General features: G+C 32.6%; 2 protein-coding genes across 2 annotated transcripts in view; both read left to right on the top strand.

Annotated features, from left to right (window-relative positions):
- The window catches only part of LOC134694151 (putative uncharacterized protein DDB_G0291608), a 36,860-nt gene extending 17,862 nt beyond the window's left edge, over nt 1-18,998 (top strand). The window contains exons 6-12 of the mRNA XM_063555149.1: nt 11,660-11,750; nt 12,586-12,693; nt 13,829-13,942; nt 14,332-14,509; nt 16,855-17,081; nt 18,061-18,183; nt 18,801-18,998. Coding sequence (XP_063411219.1) covers nt 11,660-11,750; nt 12,586-12,693; nt 13,829-13,942; nt 14,332-14,509; nt 16,855-17,081; nt 18,061-18,183; nt 18,801-18,998 — 1,039 coding nt within the window. The remainder of the gene's footprint in view (nt 1-11,659; nt 11,751-12,585; nt 12,694-13,828; nt 13,943-14,331; nt 14,510-16,854; nt 17,082-18,060; nt 18,184-18,800) is intronic.
- An 87-nt stretch (nt 18,999-19,085) lies between these two features.
- LOC134694150 (uncharacterized) overlaps nt 19,086-24,674 on the top strand; it is a 42,282-nt gene continuing 36,693 nt past the window's right edge. Inside the window, exons 1-7 of the mRNA XM_063555148.1 lie at nt 19,086-19,097; nt 20,837-20,951; nt 21,399-21,640; nt 22,079-22,201; nt 22,623-22,814; nt 23,062-23,249; nt 23,645-24,599. Of these exons, the coding sequence (XP_063411218.1) occupies nt 19,086-19,097; nt 20,837-20,951; nt 21,399-21,640; nt 22,079-22,201; nt 22,623-22,814; nt 23,062-23,249; nt 23,645-24,599 (1,827 nt within the window). The remainder of the gene's footprint in view (nt 19,098-20,836; nt 20,952-21,398; nt 21,641-22,078; nt 22,202-22,622; nt 22,815-23,061; nt 23,250-23,644; nt 24,600-24,674) is intronic.

Raw genomic sequence — 24,674 nt, 5'->3', positions numbered from 1 at the left:
AACCAAATTTCAGAAATCCTGGTAGTGTAGTTCCTGACAAAAAAATGTGACGAAAAATATTCATGGGACGGACGGACGGACTGACTGACTGACAGACTGACGGACGGATGGACTGACGGAAGGACAGACAGAGGTAAAAACAGTATACCCCCCTTTTTTTCAAAGCGGGGGTATAATTAAATATCTTACAATGCAAAGCTAGTTATTTGCGATGTGCGATGATGCGTAGCTGCATGGTAGATTACTACGTGAATTAGATCATTTTGATTATCTTTGAATTTTCACTAACACGTGGCTGTTGACACATTACACACAATATACTTAAAATACCTTGGGCAATTTACACTTCTGGTTTATTGTCCCTTTAACCAGCCAGTGTATCTGTGTATGATGTATTTATCTACTGTGCAAGGGTTGTGTAGCCAGTCAAGGTCGTTAAATGTATCTCTAGCTCCATTGACAGACTCCCATAATATATTCGAAAGCGGATCCCGAATTTTGAAAAAAAAAGAATGTGAAAGGACGTAAAGACAACATTACAAATTGGACTTGTGTACATGCAACATTCAATCTATTTCTTGTTTGACAGTTTACTGACTGTCAAACCCGTGTTCAATTTATTATTATGATATGGTTCCATCATTCGAAAATAAGTTATTAAAATCTCAGTAGGCTAAAAAAAAACTACTGGATTTTACCCACAGAGTGCAACAAACACAGGTCACGGAAATGGTCTCTACTACTTCAAACTTTGGCAATCTAAAATAAAATCTTATCAGTCAATTTCATCGTATCACAATTTCATGTAACAGCAGAAGATAGTGCCTTGAAGATAGCTGAGTAAAATAAATATTTTTTTAAACAAGATATATGTAGGGAGCTCTATTTTAACCAACCCGCGCATGAACAGATTCATTTTTTCTTGTATTTACTTCCTAAATGACACGACTCTAGAAATGTTTGCCACTGGACATCAATTTAAAAATTAAATAGAATCAGACAGCCATGCTCGAGCAAATAACATTGAGAACGGAACTTTATAGCAAGATATATACTATAGTGTATACAGATTGTATTTGAACACACACGAGGGTCTTGAATATTGTCTTATACCTAGTTGTAAGTAATTTTTCTGTAGTCTTCATATTTTTCCCCATTATTCTATATTCTTTGTTTTCTTGGTGTCTATTTTATTTACTTTTTTGGCCCTTTGTTGTGCACTTTTTGTCCATATATATTCTCTCTTCTTCTATATAAATCCTATTCAAACCCTTATAAACATACACCATCAAAATGTTCAACTCAAAACCCCAGTTGACTTGTCATCCATGGAGTTTTTCTCAACCGTTGAGAATATAACAAATGCTAAATGAGTCCGTTTAAAAAAAAAGATGTGGTGTGATTGCCAATGAGAAAAGTCTGGATAAGAGACCATATGCCACAGAAATTAACAACTATACATGTAGGTCACCGTACGGCCTTCAACAATGAGCACAGCCCATACTGCATAGTCGTCTATAAAAGGAGAAAAAGTCTAGGAGTCCATTACTGATATTACATATATATATGATTAATGTATCACGTATACGTCTGATGCTTAATTGTTGACTCTGCTGGAAGGCAAAATATTTAGCTCTTTACTGACTAGTATTTAACAACTGAAACTAGATAAGTTATGAAAATCAAGGAATCTATACATGATATAACAGCAAATTTGAACGGAACCAAAACGCAAATTAGTAAAATAATAAGTATACAACTTGCATTTCAGCATTTTAATATTAGTAATTATTAATGATGTAATGCGTAAATAAGTTATCCTACACAGTGGAACAAATGGGAAGCCAAAGTACGTTAATGTCTGGATTAATCTTCTGCAAAAACAATGTCATTTTGTTTATTTTATCTGGTTAAATCTTCTGACATCAGACTCGGACTTCTTTAGAACTGAATTTTAAATGTGCGTATTGTTATGCGTTTACTTTTCTACATTGGCTAGAGGTAAAAGGGGGTGGGGTTGAGATCTCATAAACATGTTTAACCCCGCCGCATTTTCCCGCCTGTCCCAAGTCAGGAGCCTCTGGCCTTTGTTAGTCTTGTATTATTTTAATTTTAGTCTCTTGTGTACAATTTGGAAATTAGTATGGCGTTCATTATCACTGAACTAGTATATATTTGTTTAGGGGCCAGCTGAAGGACGCCTTCGGGTGCGGGAGTTTCTCGCTACATTGAAGACCCGTTGGTGACCTTCTGCTGCTGTTTTTCTATGGTCGGGTTGCTATCTCTTTGACACATTCCCCATTTCCATTTTCAATTTTATTTCAATAAACTGACTTAAATAAAATTTAAGCAAGTTAAACTGTAAGCTTGCCGCCGTTGATACCCCTGCCGAAATATTTCGGTTCACAGGAAGTTGTTGAGAAATGAATCTGAAAACGCACCACACGGTACAACCCTGTAACCAAATTGATAGATACAAAAAAGATAGATACACAAACAAATTTACTTAAATAAATGTTTAATTTACATGTAATGTATGACGTACTTAAAATCATCTTTGTGTAAAGAAACGTTTGAATTGGCTGATCTTTTTGTAAAGCATGCTATTTTGACGGTTACGGATTCAGACTCATTAAAGATGCATTTCTTTCTAACACAAACCAGAGACATATATACACAAAAATTTACGCAAATGTTCCATAAATAATTTTATTTTAGGTCAATCGACAATTAAACATTATAATTAAATTAAAACAGATATAAATTCAGTTTCTCACGAGACAAAATTCGGCCACAAAATTCTACTGGCTACATATTTTTTATATATGACCAGAGACATATAATGTCTCTGATATGACAAAGTTGCCTCATTTCTTTTTTTGACATGTTTAAGACTCTTTTTGTTTTCCTGATTGAATATACACTATAGTATTGCCGAGTGCTTCTGTTAAAATAAAGTTCTGGTCATGGTTAAAATAGTATGTCAGAATTTGTTAATCTTTAAAAAAACAATTGCCAAGTTATTATTTAGAATTCACCTCCGGTAATATTCAGGTGATCGGAGGGCAATAAATTGCGTAATCGCACACCTGTGAATTATCAATCACAACTCTATTAAGGACCTAATTACCGGAAAATCGGACACACACAATTTCACTGTGTAATTAAACAAACTATTGCAAAGATATATGCCGTACAGAAAATTTTCTTGTAATAACAATTGAGCATTACCAGATTTGAAATTTTAATTATGAAATGCATATCATATAACAATATTTTTCTCAATAAATGCTGAAAGATAAATATAACATTCAAGTATTTTTTATTAGAAAAGAAATTATAATATGATCTGATATAATTTTCCCATTGCTTTTCTTGATTATCTATCGAGGTTATTCATCCCCGACTTGATTGCATGTTCTAAATTTTATCGACGAGAATCTCATTCTGGGCCGCGATCTTTAACGGGATTTCACGGAGTTGCCAATCTCTGTGTATATATGTCTCTGCACAAACGATGCAAACGGCTAAGCTCGCACATGTTTTGATCATTTCTTTCAAACATACGTTTGCAAAGTTTACATAAACTTTGACAAACTATGCAAACGCTAAAAATACTTCTGCAGTTTGTCGTTTGTTAGTACAAACGCTCCATTTGTTTCTAACTTCAACCTGATTAAACGAAGTTGTTTCTACGTTTGTAAAAAAGTCTGATTACCAACAACATGTACATGCATTATTGAAAATTCAAACAGGGTCATTAAAGATTTATCAAACCGTTTGGTGCTGACGGGTGCTGGTGATCAATGAAAAAATGTTAACAAAGACGAAAATGATGATATTTGACGTTTTCACTTAGAAAAAATGGAAGAAAACAGTTGAGATTTTTCCATTTCGTTTCTTAGGGGTTCATATATAAACCATTAAAAAAATGACCCTCTAAACTGTTCCAGTAAGCGTAACACAAAAATGCTCATTTTCAGAAAATCTCGAACTGAAAAAATAAAACAAAAATGCTCATAGAGTCCGCTTTCTATACCGCAATCCACACGATAAAACAATTTTGTGAAAAAACATTGCAATTTATTAAAATTTAGCATTTTCTCAATTTATTCATGTCCTGATACTGTGCTGGTGGGTCCTGTCATTGTGCTGGTGGGTCCTGATACGGTGCTGGTGATTTTGGATAAGAAGTTGGTCATATTTGAAACAAATGTTACAAAATCAATAAAATTAGCCAGATAATTGTTTCCAACAGGATCTATGACTCCTATTTTAGCTCTTGTGCATCCATTTGGCTGTTTAATATGTGTTTTCAAATTATCTGAATAACATAAAAGGGCAACATCTTTCGTCCAATATCAGATAACAATTAATATATAGTATCTAAAATAAGTTAAAAATTCCACAATACTAAATAATTTATTTTATGTGTCAATTTGTTCGAAAAATTTCGAAAAGAAGAGACTTTTTTTAATGTCATGATTATATGTCGCTTTTTAGATCTATGCTTAGCATTTATTTCAGATGACATGGACTCCTCACCCTGATGACCCTGCTGCCTTTCATAACTTTATCCGTATACATATATTAATAGATAAACAAAAGGCTGCATGCAACACGTATTTTTTTGTATTTAAAATGATTCGTTGTAACGAGAATATTTGTGGTGAATGGAAACTGTGAGGGTCACAATCTTAGTGATTTTATTTTCACTTAATTCTTTTTCTACTTAATACAATAATGAACTATAAATAATAATGCTTTGCAAGAAGTTTTCCCTTGATATATGTACAAAATTATATCTCTATTATTCATTGTCTGTGCTGTTTTGATAATATTGCAGTTTGCACATTTCGGAATTGACAGGCCACAGGAGGGGTCATAAACCGTACACGAAAAGATAAAATATTGATATAAGTACTTAATTTGCATCTTTGAACCCCACCCCGGCTTGTTTTTTAGGAGCCGGGGGTGTCTAAAAATTGGTCGATTACAGACAGCCGAGTACGCATTTTACTTTCCAGGCGTATTATTGTTGATTGTTAAAGTCCTGAAAACGGATAGATGGAAACAAAAATGTTTGATATATCTGGCTTTAGATTCAGTTTTTTTTAAATATAAATTAAGGCTACATTTTAATATAATAATTCTATGAATTCACAATATAAAAAAAAACGCAGAAAAAAAAAATGAATGAAGTGAAACATCTTAATTTTAATTTAAACATATTTATTTATAGTGGATTGGGAAACAAGTTTTGCAACTTATATTAATCCCTTTCCACTTTCCGGGTGCGAGTGCTGCCTTGTAGCGGCATTAGCCTACTCTTTTTCGAAATCTACAAGGGTGTCTTTAACGTGCAAGAGATGTGGCTCTCTCTTAACACGGGCCAGCCATTTATCGTCCCCGTCCGACGGACTATCATCGTTTCCTCAAGACCATACTTGCAAATGGTGTTAAGGGAGAGCCGAAAATTGGGTTCCTGAAATTTTCATCCCAAACGGGAATCGAACCAGGAACCTTTGTGTTAGTAGTCCGATGCACTAACCACTACACCACGGCTCTCTTAGTTAGGAGTCATTACTACAGAGATGGTGTGTTTGACACACAAAACTTTTACTTAGTGATATTACCAATATTAAAATAAAAGTGTATTTTAGTTGGGTATTTTTTCTATTTACTCATTTTCAATTATAATCAAGGCACATTTTATTTTTATTCATGAAAAATATTTATATATAGAAAAGAAGGACACATTGTTCACTTCCTCCCCCGTAATTCTTTATCAAAAATATTTATTTTGAAATGAAAAAAGCTAAGAAATCTTAATTTTATTAGTGTGTTCTCTAGGTTATCTCGTCTTCATTCTCTGACATATTCTAGCCTGCCCTTTCATGAAATAGTGATTTTTTTTAGTGTTCTATCTAACTTTCGAATTTTTTTTACCTGATAACCGTTTAGACAACAAAAAAATGTGGTGGAAAAATCTTACAGCAAGTGATTCTTAATAGCTATAAGATACATTTTTCTTTTACAATACAACTTTTAAATCTTACGGGAAACTATTCCAAGCTTTCACTGTAACCTCGCTCTAACTTATCCCCCCCCCCAAAAAAAAAACACAAAACAACACCAAACAAACAAACCCGCAATACTATTGTCATTCTTATAGTCAGCACTCAATTGTTCACAAACAAATGTGTTTTAAGCTGCTAAAGACATGATTCAAACGCTCAGAAAGTCCTTTGTTCTATATTTTTGCTCTCCATTTTTATTTTATGTGTTATTGTTGAAGGTCGTACGATGATGTATGGTTGTTAACACATACTTCCTTTGGTTTCTTATGGAAATTTGTCCATTGACAACAAACATACCACATCATCTACTTTATATTAGTATTGTATAAATTACAACGTATTGGGTGGTCTTGCAAAATGATCGTAATCCCTAAAATCGTAAACATATTTTCTTTTCTTAAAAGGGGGCAAGAAGGGTTCCATTAACAGGCCAATAAATAAGATTACAGTTAGTTTGAAAAAAAATTGAAAAATAGGGGTATTTTTTCTCAAATAATAACAGTAAACAGATTCACAACAATGTCAATTTCAAGAAAGCAGACAACAGCTAATAAGTCAATAACAGTACAGTATCAATGATCTTGAATATATGCCACTTTTAACTAAAATATAAAAGCACAGAACCAGGACATAGGAGCACAGAACCAGGACCGTTTTTCTTATCACCAGCACAGCGTCAGGACAATTCCGTTTAACGAACTTGCACGACTTTTGCAATATAATATTGTTGTAATATACTTTGCATGGTACTTATGACATATCAGAGAAAAATTAAGCAACAAAACAGTCGTTTTATTGCCGTTCTGATACAATGTAAACAAACCCACCAGCACAGAATCAGGACCCACCAGCACCGGTCAGGACCAAATCACCAGCACAGTACGTTCTCTCGCAGGACAACCATACCCACCGTGTCAAAGGAAGGTGTCAAACGCGGAGATGCGTTTGATGACAAATATAATAGGTTTTTAGCAGTTAAAGTGAAAACAAATGTTACATTGTATTTGCGGTTTTTAAAGTCAATTTGTTTGATCATCGAAGTTCCAAAACATCCCTTACTCACTTTCACAATTTCATCATGACACGGTCTAAAAAAAACAGTCGGCAGGTGAGATTCTTTTATAATATCCGTAATGAAAGATAGAAATGCTGTTTCAAGCGAAAGGTTAGTTTATTTTAAAATTTGTATCTCTGTGTCTATATTTACTTCCCACTTGCAACCTAAATATTTGGCCGAATTCTGTACCGTATTACTACTGTATGCTTGGAATCCCAAGAAAATATAAATATAAATGCATCTCATTCTGATTTTAGTTGTTTGTGGCGAACACAGTAAATTCTGGCACGACCTCCGAAAATCAAAAAAGTTAAAAAAAAAAACCTAAAAAAAACCCAAAAAACAGATAGTATGAAATGACAATTAAAAATCGCTGGTAAAAGTAGAACTTTTCGTTTGAAAAATATATTGGTCAGGTGAGCAATTGTGATCTGTCTCATCTCACTTTGCGTCCGTCTGTTCGCCCGTCTATCTGTCAGAGATTGTTGTCAGGTGTGGAATGATGAAGGCGGTTTCAGCTTGAAACTTTAATTCCTCGCTAATTTTAACACACAATAGTTCGAGATATCTACATTTCACCCCTTTAGAAGAATATTTCAATAATTTTATCTAAAAAAACCTCCAAAAATTTTTCGCCTCGCTCTGCTCGGCGAAAATAAAATTTGCGCCCCCCCTAACTGGAAATCCTGGATCCGCCCCTGAAACGATGTATTTGTTTCTACTCGTGTATCGTTTAGAAAACAGTAACGCACGCGACACAACGTTTACAAAATTCTTGTTAGAAAGAAATGCGGCCTAAGAAAAATCTTATTAGAATCACAAGAAGTTCTGATAGGTCGTAAAATAAACTTCCCATCACTTTATTCTTTTCACATGTCAATTTAAAAAAAAAAAAATCGCAACGATGTCATAATTGAAAGCACGAGGAAGGCTGACCAAAATGTTCAACTTGCGGCTAGTGATTGACAGGTATGATTATATCTTGGGGCTCTTGTGGGGAGCGTGGTGTCGGACGGAAAAAAAGATTTCCAGTATTCATATATATATAAATGTCGATCTGATGTGGAAAATTGGGAGGTTTTTTTTATAGCACAAAGAAAAAGACGTTAGAAAAGTAACAATGTGTAACTATAAACGAATTACTCGTTTATAATCTACGAGACTGATCAGATCGAAGTTTGATAAAAAAAAAAAAAAAAAAAAAATAGCATTCAATATCAAACCTTGGAATAAACATGTTCAATGTATACCTGCAAATATGTCTGAATAAATTATATTGTGTATTTAAATTATCTCCATTGAATACAATACAATTTATTAAATGTATCTATGATATCCTCCATAAATAAATATCTGTACAGGTAAAGTTAAATTCGGATCAACAGATTGATTTATGACCTTCCGCTTGTCCATGTTGTATTGCAAAAATATCACAACAGGTGTTACTCACACTAGAGAAGTGTCAAATCAGTATGACATTATGTCGGATTACGGCATCTGCAGTAATTAAGACCCTGTTTTTACTGTTTTTACAGGAACTGATTTATCTTAACATGACAAATAAAGAAGAATTTTGTAAGGTGAACATATTAATTTGTAGTATTGCAAAGTTACCACGTGCATTTTCCTGTTCATTGGTCACATTTAAATAGATTATTCTTTATTGAACTAAATTCGATATTTAAATTGCAAGTAACTTTAATATCAAAACCACCGATTTTTATTTCTCGACTGAAAAGGGTAATAAGACGGTTATTTTTATCTGACTGTAAACAGTGTATATAATCACAACGATCTATTAATAACCGCTGCTCACAGATAACGGATTATACAACGATCTATTAATAACCGTCGCTCACGCATCACTGGTTCTATCACTGACTCAATACACACCTGTTTAATCGGACAAACGGATAATTCCCTGAGACACGGAAAATCTCCGGAGAACCGCAAAATATTCTGTAAAACGGAAAATTTACGATAAATCTCTATTTTTTATCCGTTCCGCGGAGATTTGCCAAAAATCGCGGTCATTTGCCAAATAGGTCTACCAGTGATAACTGTCATATAATTCCTGACTTGGTACAGCCATTTTCTTATAATGCAGAAAATAGTGGATTGACATCACAGAGATAACAGTTGCCTACTTTTAAACTGAAGATCTACTAATTTTGGTTTTTACATATCAATAGGAAAAAAAATCAGTAATAGTTGATAAGTAAACAAACCATTATTACTATGCATGGTTAAAACATCAAAGGAGTAGGTTCAGTAAGACGGCTTTTTGGCCCCAAAATATAGCTGTTTTACAAAATTGTTAAAATGTAAACTTTTAGTTATTTATTGGATAGCAAAATGCTTCTGCTACATAAATATGGACTGTTTTTGACAATACAATGCACATATATTTGATCATATTTGGTACTAGCACCATTAAGTCATGCTAAATTACTGAAATCTTTGCAATTCTAGCATTTTAGTTAAATTTTAGACGGTTTCCGTGTTAAATGAAAGTGGCCGCATTCGTGTTCATCCTTAATATTGAAATGTAAGTTGTATTTGATGATAATACATAACATATATAAAGGTTGAGGATGAACACGGATGCGGCCACTTTCATTTTTGACAAAAACGATCTAAAAAGTGACATTTTCGCCATATTTGGTATATTTTTCATATTTGAGCTTAAATCGGATTGTTTTTAATGACTAAATTAGTTCAAATCTTTCACACAAACTATTTGAATCAAATGAAATAGACACTTAAGTGTTTAAAAAGTGGTCAAAATCTTTCGTCAGATGAACCTGAAATTTTAGGACAAAATCGGTCCTTACCAGACCTACTCCTTTATAGCTCCTGGGTATAAATAATTTTTTTTTCCTAATATAGGATTTCGCTATATTTTTTCATAAATGAACTTTATCATATACTTAAAAGAAAAATGAAATCAAAAAATGGAATCACCGTTTATTTAAGCTAAAATCTGCTTCTGGAAGAAGCATACATTTTTGTTAATGTCCTTTTTTCTGTTGAACTAATAGGAGAAAAAGAGGAAATATCGAAATAAAAAAATAACCTAATATAAGAAATCGCTTAAATTTTACAATTATATAGTTTATGTACAGCTTATTTGAAAACAATAATAAAAAATATAGGTCACCGATGAGTTGAAAAAGATATTTCAAATTTAAGGCCAAAAAATGGCATTTTTGCACCAAAGGGAGATAATTTGGAGCTTTTTCAATTTTTAAAGTCATCTGGGGCCAAACCAAATCAATTTTTTAGGTTGTTTTTTGTACCATATCATAAAGTAACAACTAGTAGTGTAATAAATAAAATTTGTAATGAAAAAATTAAGGTTTAATTTTTTGCTAAAATTTTTGTACCCACGAGCCACCTTAATAACTGTTAAATTCAGAAATTATTAAGATTTTTTAGTTTTGCAAAAAATGTGATAGAATATTAGTTTCAAAATAATGACAATCTCAATAGTGAATTTTATTCTCAAACTTTTTGCAATCACATTAATAAGTTCTCATACAAAAAAGAAGATATACAATGTAGTATGATTGCCAATGAGACAACTCTCCACAACTTTTCTTGCATTTTTACCAAGAATTAGTGACCATACCTGTCAACTCACCCGTTTTTTGCGGGTGACACCCGTTATTTTCACCTCTCAACCGGGAGTTTTTCTTTACCCGGCGGGTCCCGGGAATTTCTAACATTACCCGTTTCACACGGATTTCTGACCGGAATTGTTTCCGGTATTTAGAAGTAATACCACCTTCTGTTTTATCGGTCTTTTTCAATGTAACCAAAACTCAAAATGTAGGACTTGTTTACCTGAGCTACGTAACGATATTTTCAACAAGCTACAAGATGAGTTCAGTGACTATCAGTAGACTCCATTAGATGAACTTCCACTTTGCACTTCCCCTGAAACTGACATTGGTACATTTTGGGGAGAAATGTCCAAGTTGCATGACATTTTTCTTAACAAGCCAAGATTTTTTGTTTTGTCAAAACTTGCTAAAACATTACTGGTTTTGCCAAACAGCAATGCAGACAGTGAGAGGGCATTTTCTTTAGTAAAGAAAATAGCTACAGAGTTTAGGGCTGATCTTAATAAGGATACACTGTGTGCTCTTCTTTCTTGTAAAATGAATACACATTTGCATTGCTATGAACTGAAACCAAGTGCAGTTCTTTTAAAGAATGCCAAGTCTGCTACTATGGAATATAACAATAGTCTGAAATAAACTTGTATACATGTTCTAACTGTTTTATATACATATTGGCTATATAAATTATATGTAAACATATTTTTGTTCTTCAATTGAGCCCGCAAAATGTCGTACGCGTTATGACCTGAGATTTTTTTTCTCAATGCAGGTCATGACCTGACTTTTCATTTTCAGAGGTTGACAGGTATGTTAGTGTAATTTTAAATTTACAGTAAACTGTTATAACTGTTGATCTCAAAGGTTTTTAAATCTCGCAAATTTGCCATTTGTTTTAGTGAGGAATCAATGAGAAGGGGAGTAACTGTTGTAATTGATAGTAGAGATGGTTCCTGGTCCAATCTGGTAACAGTGTTAGGATGTTTAAAGGTAATATACTACATTTAATGACAACATCAAACCTTTGATTGCTAATAGGCACACATTTCAAAGTAATATTTGACCACATATATTCAGTGATATCTGCCAGAGACTACATAATCATCAGAGCACAGCTTCTTCATATTCTGATATTTGAATCAAGCTTAATACATTAGTATTGTCAACGTATATTTGTTCCACCTAACAAGAGTTCCAGTGGAAACTTTATTATAAACAATGCCAGAATACCTGTACCTGATGGAACAAATATTCTATACTATTTATTCCGTTAGGAATATCTACTGTAATATTTATTCCTGTGGAAATAATATTCCAGAATAGTTTTTCCATTTGGAACTTATATTATGAAGGAACTTCTATTCCGTGACAGTATTAGCTAAACTGTAAGACATTTTTACTGATTACCTGTTTGTTTACTGAATACTTGGTTTTTATTACATATGTAATAAAATTGAGAAGGGAAATGAGGAATGTGCCAAAGAGATTACAACCTGACCAAAACAGCAGAAAACAGCCAAAGGCCATCAACGTGTCTTCAACAAATCAAAAAAAGATTGATACAAGTTTATATATATTTTTCATCAACTTTTTACCATATTTTTTTTTATAACACTTCAGACCAATTGACATGTTCTAAAATTGCTCTTGTAGCTCACAGTACATTTCAACTCTTACAAGATTCTTTGTTTTACAGACTTGGTTTAATTTATTCATATGAATTATAGATAGAAATGGAAGCAATTGACAATCATCTTGAATTGTGTATTGTAGTTAACAACTAAAACATTTTGTTAATTGATGTTGTCTATAATTTTTTCTCCAGGAATCATTAGGTGACTTATTAAAACAAGTACTGGTTGTTAAACCTGACAGTCATACAGATAGACGTCCTAGTAGTAATAGCTTTAGAAGGGACAGACCAAATATAGAGGTAACACACTTGTAATTAACAGTCTTTTATATTGATGATTTTATTTGATTAACATAATCACTGTTGATTGAAAAAAAAATACATGGAATCTGATCTGATAAAACCATTGTTAACTCAAAGATGTACTACAATGTAAGAAGCAGTATGAAAAAAAAACCAAAAAACAATTTGAACAGGACTGAATTTTTGTAACAATATGGTCCTTCTTTACTTTCATTGATATTTTTAGACTCTTAATGGTGGACATACATTCATTCAACAATAACACAAAAGTTGGTACACAACTAGAAGTCAAGATTATATCTTCCTAACTTATCATTCCTCTAAATAAGCAATGTCTTATTTTTGTTTAAAGAGTCAGAACCATGAGTTTAATTGTATGAAGTGCTGAGAAAGAAATTGATAATATAAATATTTAGATTGCTTAAATGATATATTTATTAAGAACAATGCATTTTAAGAAGCAATGAAAGAGAAAAATGTTCCATTTAAGGTTTACAAACTTATTTAATTATACCTTAAGGAGGCTCGCGGGTATAAGATTTTCAGAAAAAAATTAAACATTATTTTTTCATTACAAATTCTATTTATTACCTTAAGTAGTTGTTACTCTATCATATGGTACAAAAATCATTCCAAAAAAATCAATTTGTGTTGGCCCTAGGTGACTTTTAAAATCTAGATATCATTGAAAAAGCTCCAATTTATTTCCCTTTGGTGCAAACATGTCATTGTTTAGCATTAACATTGAAATATCTTTTTTAAATCATCGGTGACCTATATTTTTTATTGTTTTTTTCAAATAAGCTGTACATTAACTAAATAATTGTAAAATTTAAGCGATTTTTGTAATTTAGTTCTTTTTTAATTTCGATATTACCGCTATTTCTCCTATTAGTTCAAAAGAAAAAAAGGACATTAACAAAAACGTATGCTTTTTTGGAAGGCAGATTGTGAGCGTAAATGAACAGAGACCCTATATTTTTATTTCATTTTTCTATTAAGTATAAGATAAAGTTCATATGAAAAAAAATATAGAGAAATCCTATATAAAATTAAAAAAAGTTTTTAGACCTGCGAGCCCCCTTAAAAATAATAAATACATTACAGGCAGTAAATTTACTTTTTATTTCAGCCTCAGTTTGTTTCTGTGAATCGCCTGTATACATTTGTGGATAGGAACCAGTTGACAGCTATGTTTGATGGCACCTTGTCATATCGCCATGATATTTGGTTGAGAAACAGACTAGTAAGTACATCATTTTAAATCTTTTTAAAACTTTAGAACAAATGTACCAAAACATTATTTTAACAGTACCTGATGCAATTGTTGTATGAACATGACTATATAAAATAAACTATTTTGATTATATAATTGCTGCAAGATAGAAATAAAACATTTTAGGGGGGCTTCTCTGATGACAAAATAAGATATTATTAAAAAAAATCTTGAACACATAGAATAAACATACAGATTGCACACTGTGATTATAATAGGAGAATTTTGTTCTCTCAGCTGGAGTTGTCTACGTGATCGTGGTCAGTAAAATACCATTTTAGAACTTACAAAATGCATATTTTAATTGATGTAAAACACATAAAGAAGTAGCAAAATATTAATGGCAATTATGTTTATAGGACCTAGAGAAGTTTATCAGAGAAACGAGAGCAGCATCTAACCACTTAGACAACGTAGAATATCAGATACACCAGAGACTGAGTAGACGAGAACCATCAAGTCCGCTAGAGTCCGCTAGACAGCACAAACATCTACAACAAGAAATATTACATGTGCCTTCTCAAGTTATCAGGGATGGTAAGTCACAAACATCTACAACAAGAAATATTACATGTTCCTTCTCAAGTTATCAGGGATGGTAAGTCACAAACATCTACAACAAGAAATATTACATGTTCCTTCTCAAGTTATCAGGGATGGTAAGTCACAAACATCTACAACAAGAAATATTACATGTTCCTTCTCAAGTTATCAGGGATGGTAAGTCACAAACATCTACAACAAGAAATAATACATGTTCCTTCTCAAGTTATCAGGGATGGTAAGTCACAAACATCTGCAACAAGAAATATTACATGTTCCTTCTCAAGTTATCAGGGATGGTAAGTCACAAACATCTACAACAAGAAATAATACATGTCTTCTCAAGTTATCAGGGATGGTAAGTCACAAACATCTACAACAAGAAATAATACATGTTCCTTCTCAAGTTATCAGGGATGGTAAGTCACAAACATCTACGACAAGAAATAATACATGTTCCTTCTCAAGTTATCAGGGATGGTAAGTCACAAACATCTACGACAAGAAATATTACATGTTCCTTCTCAAGTTATCAGGGATGGTAAGTCACAAACATCTACGATAAGAAATATTACATGTTCCTTCTCAAGTTATCAGGGATGGTAAGTCACAAACATCTACGACAAGAAATAATACATGTTCCTTCTCAAGTTATCAGGGATGGTAAGTCACAAACATCTACGACAAGAAATATTACATGTTCCTTCTCAAGTTATCAGGGATGGTAAGTCACAAACATCTACGACAAGAAATATTACATGTTCCTTCTCAAGTTATCATTGATGGAAAGTCACAAACATCTACAACAAGAAATATTACATGTTCCTTCTCAAGTTATCAGGGATGGTAAGTCACAAACATCTACAACAAGAAATATTACATGTTCCTTCTCAAGTTATCAGGAATGGTAAGTCACAAACATCTACAACAAGAAATAATACATGTTCCTTCTCAAGTTATCAGGGATAGTAAGTCACAAACATCTACAACAAGAAATATTACATGTTCCTTCTCAAGTTATCAGGGATGGTAAGTCACAAACATCTACAACAAGAAATATTACATGTTCCTTCTCAAGTTATCAGGGATGGTAAGTCACAAACATCTACAACAAGAAATAATACATGTTCCTTCTCAAGTTATCAGGGATGGTAAGTCACAAACATCTACAACAAGAAATAATACATGTTCCTTCTCAAGTTATCAGGGATGGTAAGTCACAAACATCTACAACAAGAAATATTACATGTTCCTTCTCAAGTTATCAGGGATAGTAAGTCACAAACATCTACAACAAGAAATAATACATGTTCCTTCTCAAGTTATCAGGGATGGTAAGTCACAAACATCTACAACAAGAAATAATACATGTTCCTTCTCAAGTTATCAGGGATGGTAAGTCACAAACATCTACAACAAGAAATAATACATGTTCCTTCTCAAGTTATCAGGGATGGTAAGTCACAAACATCTACGACAAGAAATATTACATGTTCCTTCTCAAGTTATCAGGGATGGTAAGTCACAAACATCTACAACAAGAAATAATACATGTTCCTTCTCAAGTTATCAGGGATGGTAAGTCACAAACATCTACAACAAGAAATAATACATGTTCCTTCTCAAGTTATCAGGGATGGTAAGTCACAAACAACTATGACAAGAAATAATACATGTTCCTTCTCAAGTTATCAGGGACGGTAAGTCACAAACATCTACGACAAGAAATATTACATGTTCCTTCTCAAGTTATCAGGGATGGTAAGTCACAAACATCTACAACAAGAAATATTACATGTTCCTTCTCAAGTTATCAGGGACGGTAAGTCACTAACATCTACAACAAGAAATATTACATGTTCCTTCTCAAGTTATCAGGGACGGTAAGTCACAAACATCTATGACAAGAAATATTACATGTCCCTTCTCAAGTTATCAGGGATGGTAAGTCTATTAATAAAAATACATATGTTCTGCAGGAACAAGTCTTAGAAAAAAAATTGCTTATATACTTTTATGTAGCACAAGGTACATGTACCTAACAAATATTTATGAGAAATGACACTTGTTCACAAACTTCCTTTACATTTCAATTCTGCTGATGTCAATCCACTGAAACTTGTTATGTGTTATGTCCTAAACCTACATAAAGGTGTACAAGACACCAATTTCTGTTGTCAGAATCATATGTAGCCATCTGTTCATCCATGTATTAGCATATCACTGTGAACTTTATTTCTAGCTCTATTTCAGAGATTATAAAGGGGGCCATGACCCTAGTGATGGTATTTTGACTTGGGATATTTTGTTGTTGACAAGTTCTTCTCTTGTACTTGAAGGTAAGGATCTGTTAAACAGATTACACCATCAAAATGACATTGTTATACCACCTGGTGACGATGAAGCTGTGAGTACGCTAGACCACTTAGAGGCTCAGAAACAGGTCAAAAGACTGATCCAATATATGGAGAATTGTATTGAAAAGTTAGAGAACTTATTAGAGGACGAGGACAGATCTGTTATCACCAATCAGAAGTTTGAAGATTTACAGAGACATATCAAAGCAGTAAGTTTCTGTATGGGAAAAAACAAGCAATGATTTTACAATCATAAAAAACTTCTGTAATCTTGTGGTAAAGCAAAATTTCAGTTGAGGTACAACCAAGATGAATATTGAAAAAAATATTTTGATATTCTATTATCACAATAGGGTTAACATGTTTTAACATACCAATACAGTACAAAGCAGGCTTTACAATTATATCACATCATCATGTTCTTGTCCTGATGTGTATGTAAGAAATAAAGTATCATCAACAAATGAGAATTACTGACAATAAATTTGTCAACAAAATAAGCTTTAAAATTGATAAAGGACATGGGGAATGTGTCAAAGCGACAACAACCCGACTATAGATTAGACAACCGCTGAAGACCACCAGTGGGTCTTCAATGTAGCGAGAAACTACCGCATATGTAGGCGTCCTTCAGCTGGCCCCTTAAAAAATATGCATACTAGTACAGTGATAATGGACATCATACTTAACTCCAAATTATACACAAGAAACTAAAATTAAAAATCATACAAGACAAACAAAGGCAAGAGGCTCCAGACTAGGGACAGGCTCAAAATTACAGCAGGGTTAAACATTTTATGAGATCTTTACCCTCCCCCATTGCATCTAGCCAATGTAGAAAAGTAAACGCATACCAATACGCACATTAAAATTCAGTTCAAGAGAAGTCTGAGTCCGATGTCAGAACAAAAGAAAATAAATAAAATGACTATAATACATAAAAACAAAAGACTACTAGCAGTTAACTGATATGCCAGCTCCAGACCTCAATTAAACTGTCAACTAAAATAGCTGAAACCCTGTATAAGGTTTATTTTTCACAAAATTTTGAGAAATTGTATTACTAATCTGATGTAATAATAATAATTGATGATACCATAAAACCAATTATACATGGCTGCCATTGTTTTCCAACTTGTCCAGATCTATGTAGAAAAGGGAAATATTTACATGAGTTATTTATTATAGGTTTTGAGCTGGATATTAGGACCAGGAGAAAAATTGTTGGCATCTCAAACAGACATTGGTGATTCTTATGAAACAGCTGATGTGTTAAGGAAACGACATGAAGAGCTAGAAATAAAGTGTACAGTATGTATTGTAGATTATTATATGTAGCAGAGCTAAGTTTACAACAACAATAAATGTCCTCATTTCCATCCAAATATAATTTAAAGCACAAAAAATATAATTTAAGGTGGTACCCAACACTTTCACTAAAATTAATTTGTCTCGTTTAATTTTCATAAAATTTTGTCAACATATTTACTTTGACACTTAAACAAAAATTTAAAAATTTAAAATTTTTTGAACCAACCGTTTTGTCAGAAAAAATACACTGGTTATATAGCAATTTGACAAACACCAATTTTGATCATTGAGAAGCTTAATATTCCTTTTACAACACAACATAGTCAAAACGTATAGCTGACTTTACAGAGTTATCTCCCTGTAGTGTTAGGTACCACCTAAAAGCACAAAAAATATAATTTAAAGCACAAAATCAAATAGTCATGACATTAATTCAAAAATTGGGGAAATATAATATCTTAAATGAAGAAAGTTAAATCTTTTAATTTTGGGTCGATATTGAAGTTTTTTAAAGTGCTAACAACAAGATTTAAATCATTTTTTATAAACTTTAATTATTTGTGATAATTTGTAATTTACCCCACTTGTATTTGATAAAAATATGACATTTTGATCAGGATACTTATGGTCAGTATGCTGAACTACGACATAAGGCAGATGAGCTGATAGCAGAAGATCCCACTGGAGCAGAAGACATCAGATCCACCAGAGATTATATGGATACAGTGTTCAGGAGTTTTGCCAGCCGTTTAGAAAGACGGAGGAACTTATTAATTACATCCGTTAGGTTCCATAGGCTTGCACAAGAGGTATAATCAAAATTACAAAAAATATGTTACAAGAGGTATAATCAAAATTACAAAAAATATGTCACAAGAGGTATAATCAAAATTACAAAAAATATGTCACAAGAGGTATAATCAAAATTACAAAAAATATGTTATGTTATGGTTGCTTTAAAAGTGTTACGAAAAAGAAGTATTCCATTTTACTTAGGGAATGAATGGTAGAATCTTTATTCAAAACAGAGGCCCAATATTCAGTGTATGTCAGCACTGTTATCTCCCTTATTGATAGAAAAATAAGTTTGAGTAATTGATTGGTTTATACAATTCTTTTCCACATAACAATTTAATAGGGCAAACACTTATTATGATTTGTAATTGATAGTTGTTTTTGCAATGCTTAAAACTGACTTTACATTAAAATTACTGTCAAGCTAATGTTGGAAAGATAAATGATTTAATATTGATTTTTTTTTCTTCAATTTTTGAAGAATTCAATAAATCAATAAATTCAGCCTCTACCCTTGCAGTAAACTATTGTTGTCTTAACTCTCAGGAACTTATTTTACAAGTTTTAATCCTGTGACATGTGATTTGTCCTAGAATGACTGTAAATGATGGTATAGGATTTGGTTAAACATAATCCTTTTGGTTTATGGATATATTACACAACTTATTGTTTATATTTGAATATTAGATTGGATCAGGGAAGTTAATATCAGCCTTATTTGACAACAAATATATAATGTTTTAAAATTTGTCAAAACAATCTTTCAGAAACATAAATCAGTAAGTATGCTGTCGTCAAGATTTAATTGACATTGAATGATCCTGAAAATTAACCTTTTAGTATTCAATTTTATAAATATTAAATGTACATGACAAGGTACATGTATTTACAAAATCTAAAATTAATAAGACATGATTTTTATAATAGATTTTCATTGTGAACCTTATTATATTGTTCTTAAAAAGAGACAGTTTTGGATTGAATATGGGAAGGTATAAGTTTATGTGTTGTGTGTTTGTTTTGATCATGTATTTTTTTTAAATTATTTAAAGCTTCCTAACAAGATTCTAAATTCTGAAACGCTTTGAGTTCCTAATATGATCTGAATATTTGGATTAACCACTTTGTTTTCATGTGTGAATCTAAACGGTGAGACTAAGGTTTCTGCTGTTCTTACTGGTTATTTTACTTTTCTATTGTGCTTTTTATCTGTTTATCTAATGATGAGAACTTTATTTCTTATGATTAATATTAAGTCATAATTACCTTTTCTAGTTCAAATCAATTTCTGTGCTACTGATTACTTCATTTTTTTTAAATATCATGAGCTATTTAAAAGCTGTTAGGTATGGAAACAATCCTTTTGAGGTGAAATATGATTCAGGAAAGGATTGATCAATATGGTTTCATTATCTTGCAAGTTTTAAATTTCTGCTGATAAAATATTGAATTTCACTGGCCAGTTTAGTGAAAATTAACAGTTTGTTCTTTTAATTTTGTTTTGGGGTTCTAGTAGGTCTCAATATAGATAACTGTTTGTCTTCTTGCTTGAAAAAAGTAGAATCACAAAAATACTGAACTCTGATGAAAATTCAATATGTCAAGTCCCAAATCAAAAGTCCTAACACATCTAAGGAATGGATAACAACTGTCATATTCCTGACTTGGTACGGGCATTTAGGCATGTAGAAAATGGTGGTAAACTTATCCACCTACATTAAGGGGAGAGAAACAAGTTTTTTAATGTCAATATCTGACATCCAGATTCAGACAAGAAGTATAGTAATATAAACAAAAGGTAACAACTGCATTTTACCATTTTAAACGCAAAGTAAAATTTTCATACTTTTGTTTTCAGTTTTCTAAGAAATTAGATGATTTGCTGGAGCTAGTTTGTTCTGAACCAGAATGTGAGGATGTAAAATCAGCAGAAAAAGAGTTGAAAATTCTGGAGGATAAATGTGATTCTATTAGTAAGTTATGTAAAATAGCTGTTAGGAAACTAACCAACCTGAAGACAATAGACTTGGATGTAACATTCACATAATATGAGATAGTTATGACCAAAATAGGATAAATTAATAATATAAGTGATATCTTAGAATGAATAGTTCTTAAGAATTGATAGATTTAAAGTGAATCAAATTCCTGATTCATACGTGATTTATTATAGGGACTACCACATGCATAAGTAGCTTTTAAAGCAATTTGTTGCTATTTTTCAACTTGTTTATATAACCTATTGTCTGCAGTTTCCAGCTGATACTATAAAGTTATTGTTCCATGTTTTAAATAGATTTGCAGGAGTATCTTGCAGCATTGAAGACCCATTGGTGGCCTTCAGCTGTTGTCTGCTCTTTGGTCAAGTTGTTGTCTCTTTGACACATTCCACATTTACCTTGTAAAATTCCTGTTTATAGATTCAGCAGCACAGTCTACTTTGGGTGATGGGCAGAGTCTGTTGGATGAGATGTCTCGACCAATCAAAAATGCTTCTGGGAAAGACATAACACCAGACTACTCTCGTCATATAAAACACATCAACCAATCATTAGAGGAGTTACAAGAGAGAAAATTACGCTGTGATGAGCTGGCTGATGTGAGAAAACTCAAACTACAACAGATACTTCAGCTATGTACATGTGAACATGATGCTGAACAGGTAAAGTTATCACAAACTCGGCAGACTTATACATGTGAACATGATGCTTATCAGATTAAACTATACCAATAACTCCTGAAATACAGAAAAACACAACCAAGTTATATACTCAGCTGTGGACATTTTTTTCACCAACAATAACTTTTTTTCTGTTTTTCTACCTAAAAGTCACAGTAAGTTTTCAAGTCAAGGTAGAAGCGCATACCTCATTCTAATTTAAAGATTTATTAAGCCCAGGTTTGAGCAGAAATTTGCTAGATGTTGATAGTTCTTCAATTTGGCATAAAAAAAAACAACAGATACAGGATATTAAAACAGAACTAATAAAAGACTAAAATTGACATAAATCTGCCAGACATCAGTTCCAGTTCAACTCAACAAACTTAAATTCTTGTCTTTTATTACACAAGACAATTATTAATATATTGTATATTTCAGGCTATAATGTGGATTTTAGAGTTATGTGGAGTAATGGCTAACACTCATACTAACATGGGTAAAACTCATGAAGAGGCTGAGAAACTACAGAATGATCACAAAAAGTTTGAATCAACTGCTCAGGTTAGTCACCATGTTTTAATGGGCCTATATTTTGCAAAAATTTGTAATATTTCCAAATACACAAGTTCATAGTTTATGAATATAGTTGTCATCTGGAAAGGCCTTTATGCACTTATTTTGGTTTACTTCACCCTTATAAGCTTATTTTCACCCCAGAATTTTATCATAAACAAATGCAAGTTTGGTTCCAATCCCAAGTATTAAGGTTTACTGACCTCAGAAACAATAATCTTAAAATCAATAGCATGTGAAAAGAGAATCTTGTTTCATTAAACATTACATTCAATGAAATTTCATGTAAGATTTATGGAATAATTGTAATCAGAGGAATTATCATGCTTATTATTACTAGAAATCTGGCGACTATTGAACTTCTGACAATAGAAAATTTGATTGTTGATTCGAATGCATATTTTTTTAGAGTACATATGAATATGGTAAACAGCTTCTGCAAGCAGCTTTGGTTCTGAGAAGATCATTAAGACATGACCTTGAACCAAACACTGAAATGACCCAGAGGTTAGACAATGCATGGTGGAGATTCTCACAAGGCACAAATGAAAGAGCAAACAGACTGACAGTGTCGGCCATGTTTTTGGCATCAGTAGAAAAGGTGAAAAGTCTGCTTTTGAAAGTTTTCCATGAAAAGTTGAAGAGATAGTTGTTTTCATAGACTTCCATATTATCTGTAAGAGAGAGACATTGTTTTGTATAAGAAAGCTATCTGAACTTGAAAATGACGTCTTTAAAATGGTTTAAAATTGTTTTATTCCATGTTTTTCAAGTTTTATTAGTCTTACAGGACCTAGAAAAAAAGAATTTTACCCATGTAGGTTTAATGTTAATTTTTTTTTTGACAGATTTTTGACAACATTGAAAAGATCTTACTGGCCATTTCACAGACATTATCAAGGGAAGTAGCTGTTCCTGAAGTATTACAGAAGTTCTCTCCCTTGAAACATCAAGTTGATGAGGATTACAAGGATACAATGCATATGGGAAAAGCTTTGTTGGAAAGACTGTCTTTACCTGTTGTTCAACAAGAAGGGTAACTCTACATGTTTTTAGAAATAAATTCAAGAATTACTTCCCTTTAACTTTAAAATTTAGCTTCACACCATCCAAGGGCAGAATAAAAATTCTATAGGATTCTTCATGAAGGATAGGGCCATCTTCAGATTGATATGAGCTGTCAAATTTAAATGTTGAGTAAACAAAGTATTGAAGTAAGCTATATGGTATCAAAATAGATAAATATTTATGACTTTATTTGTCCAGTAAAGACGTATTAATATATATTGAAACCTTGTTTGCCGAATTATGTTGCATGAAAAACACATAAATGGGATGCAGGCTTAAACCTACAGTTAATCAAAAAGAATGATTATGATATATATTCTGCTGTAAGCTAAAAGATAAATAAGCTATTTTAATTTATTTTAGAAGACAAATTCAAGAAGACCAATCTGCTGCAGCAACCATTAACAGTAAACTGAGAAAACTAGAACATAAGAAAGTAGACATGGATCGATACTGGGCTGAAATGGAATATACCAAACAACCCCCACAAGTTGATCAAGTGTTTTCTCCAAAGAGACAGAGAACAATACCTACTATTCCTAATCGAACAAACACTGCATTTGATGATCATGACAAATCTATTTACGAAGAACCAGTGCCAAAAACTCCAAAACGACCTTGGACATCAGAAGCAAATATACATGCTTCAAATGTGCCTAGAAATTTTAGGTCTCCAGCTACACATGTGGAATATGCCTCAGTTAAACGTCCACAGAATCAGGTACAGACTAGTGATTACTCAGAAATAGGTCCTTATAATCAACAACCAAGGAGAGAAAGGAGTATAAGGAAAGACCAAAGTCAATTACAAGCTAGTGCCCCTAACTTACATTATGCTGAAATTGGTCCCTATGGAACCCATCAGCCACAAAGAAGTGATGACAGTGGAAAACTTCATTATGCTGAAATTGGACCTTATGGTCAAAAGCCCATGGAAACAGACACTGCTCCTAGGCTTCAGTATGCTGAATTTGGTCCATATGACACAGAAAAAGATGCCCCAAAACTTCAGTATGCTGACATTGGTCCATATAGTACAGGTCCACCTCTAGATAATAGGAAAGCAGTTCATGGAAGTGCACCTAAACTACAGTATGCTGAGTTTGGAGAATATGCAGACAGAAGACCAGTTAGTGATGAAATGGGACATGACACTGCCCCTAAGCTCCAATATGCAGAGATTGGTCCATATAATACTGCCCCACAACAAAGAAATGAAGACCAGGCACCTCATCTACAATATGCTGAGATGGGTCCATATGGGACAACACAACAGAGACCTGAAGAAAATGATTTACTGAAACAACAGCTAGAGGAGGTTAGATCATTAACATTATAGTCATCAATGTAGACTGATTTTATCACTGAATTCCACACAAAAATATAGACTTAA

This window comes from Mytilus trossulus, chromosome 13, assembly GCF_036588685.1.
Source record: "Mytilus trossulus isolate FHL-02 chromosome 13, PNRI_Mtr1.1.1.hap1, whole genome shotgun sequence".
Lineage (NCBI taxonomy): Eukaryota > Metazoa > Mollusca > Bivalvia > Mytilida > Mytilidae > Mytilus > Mytilus trossulus.
Note: the sequence above shows the minus strand (reverse complement) of the source record. Positions and strands in the feature narration are given on the sequence as shown.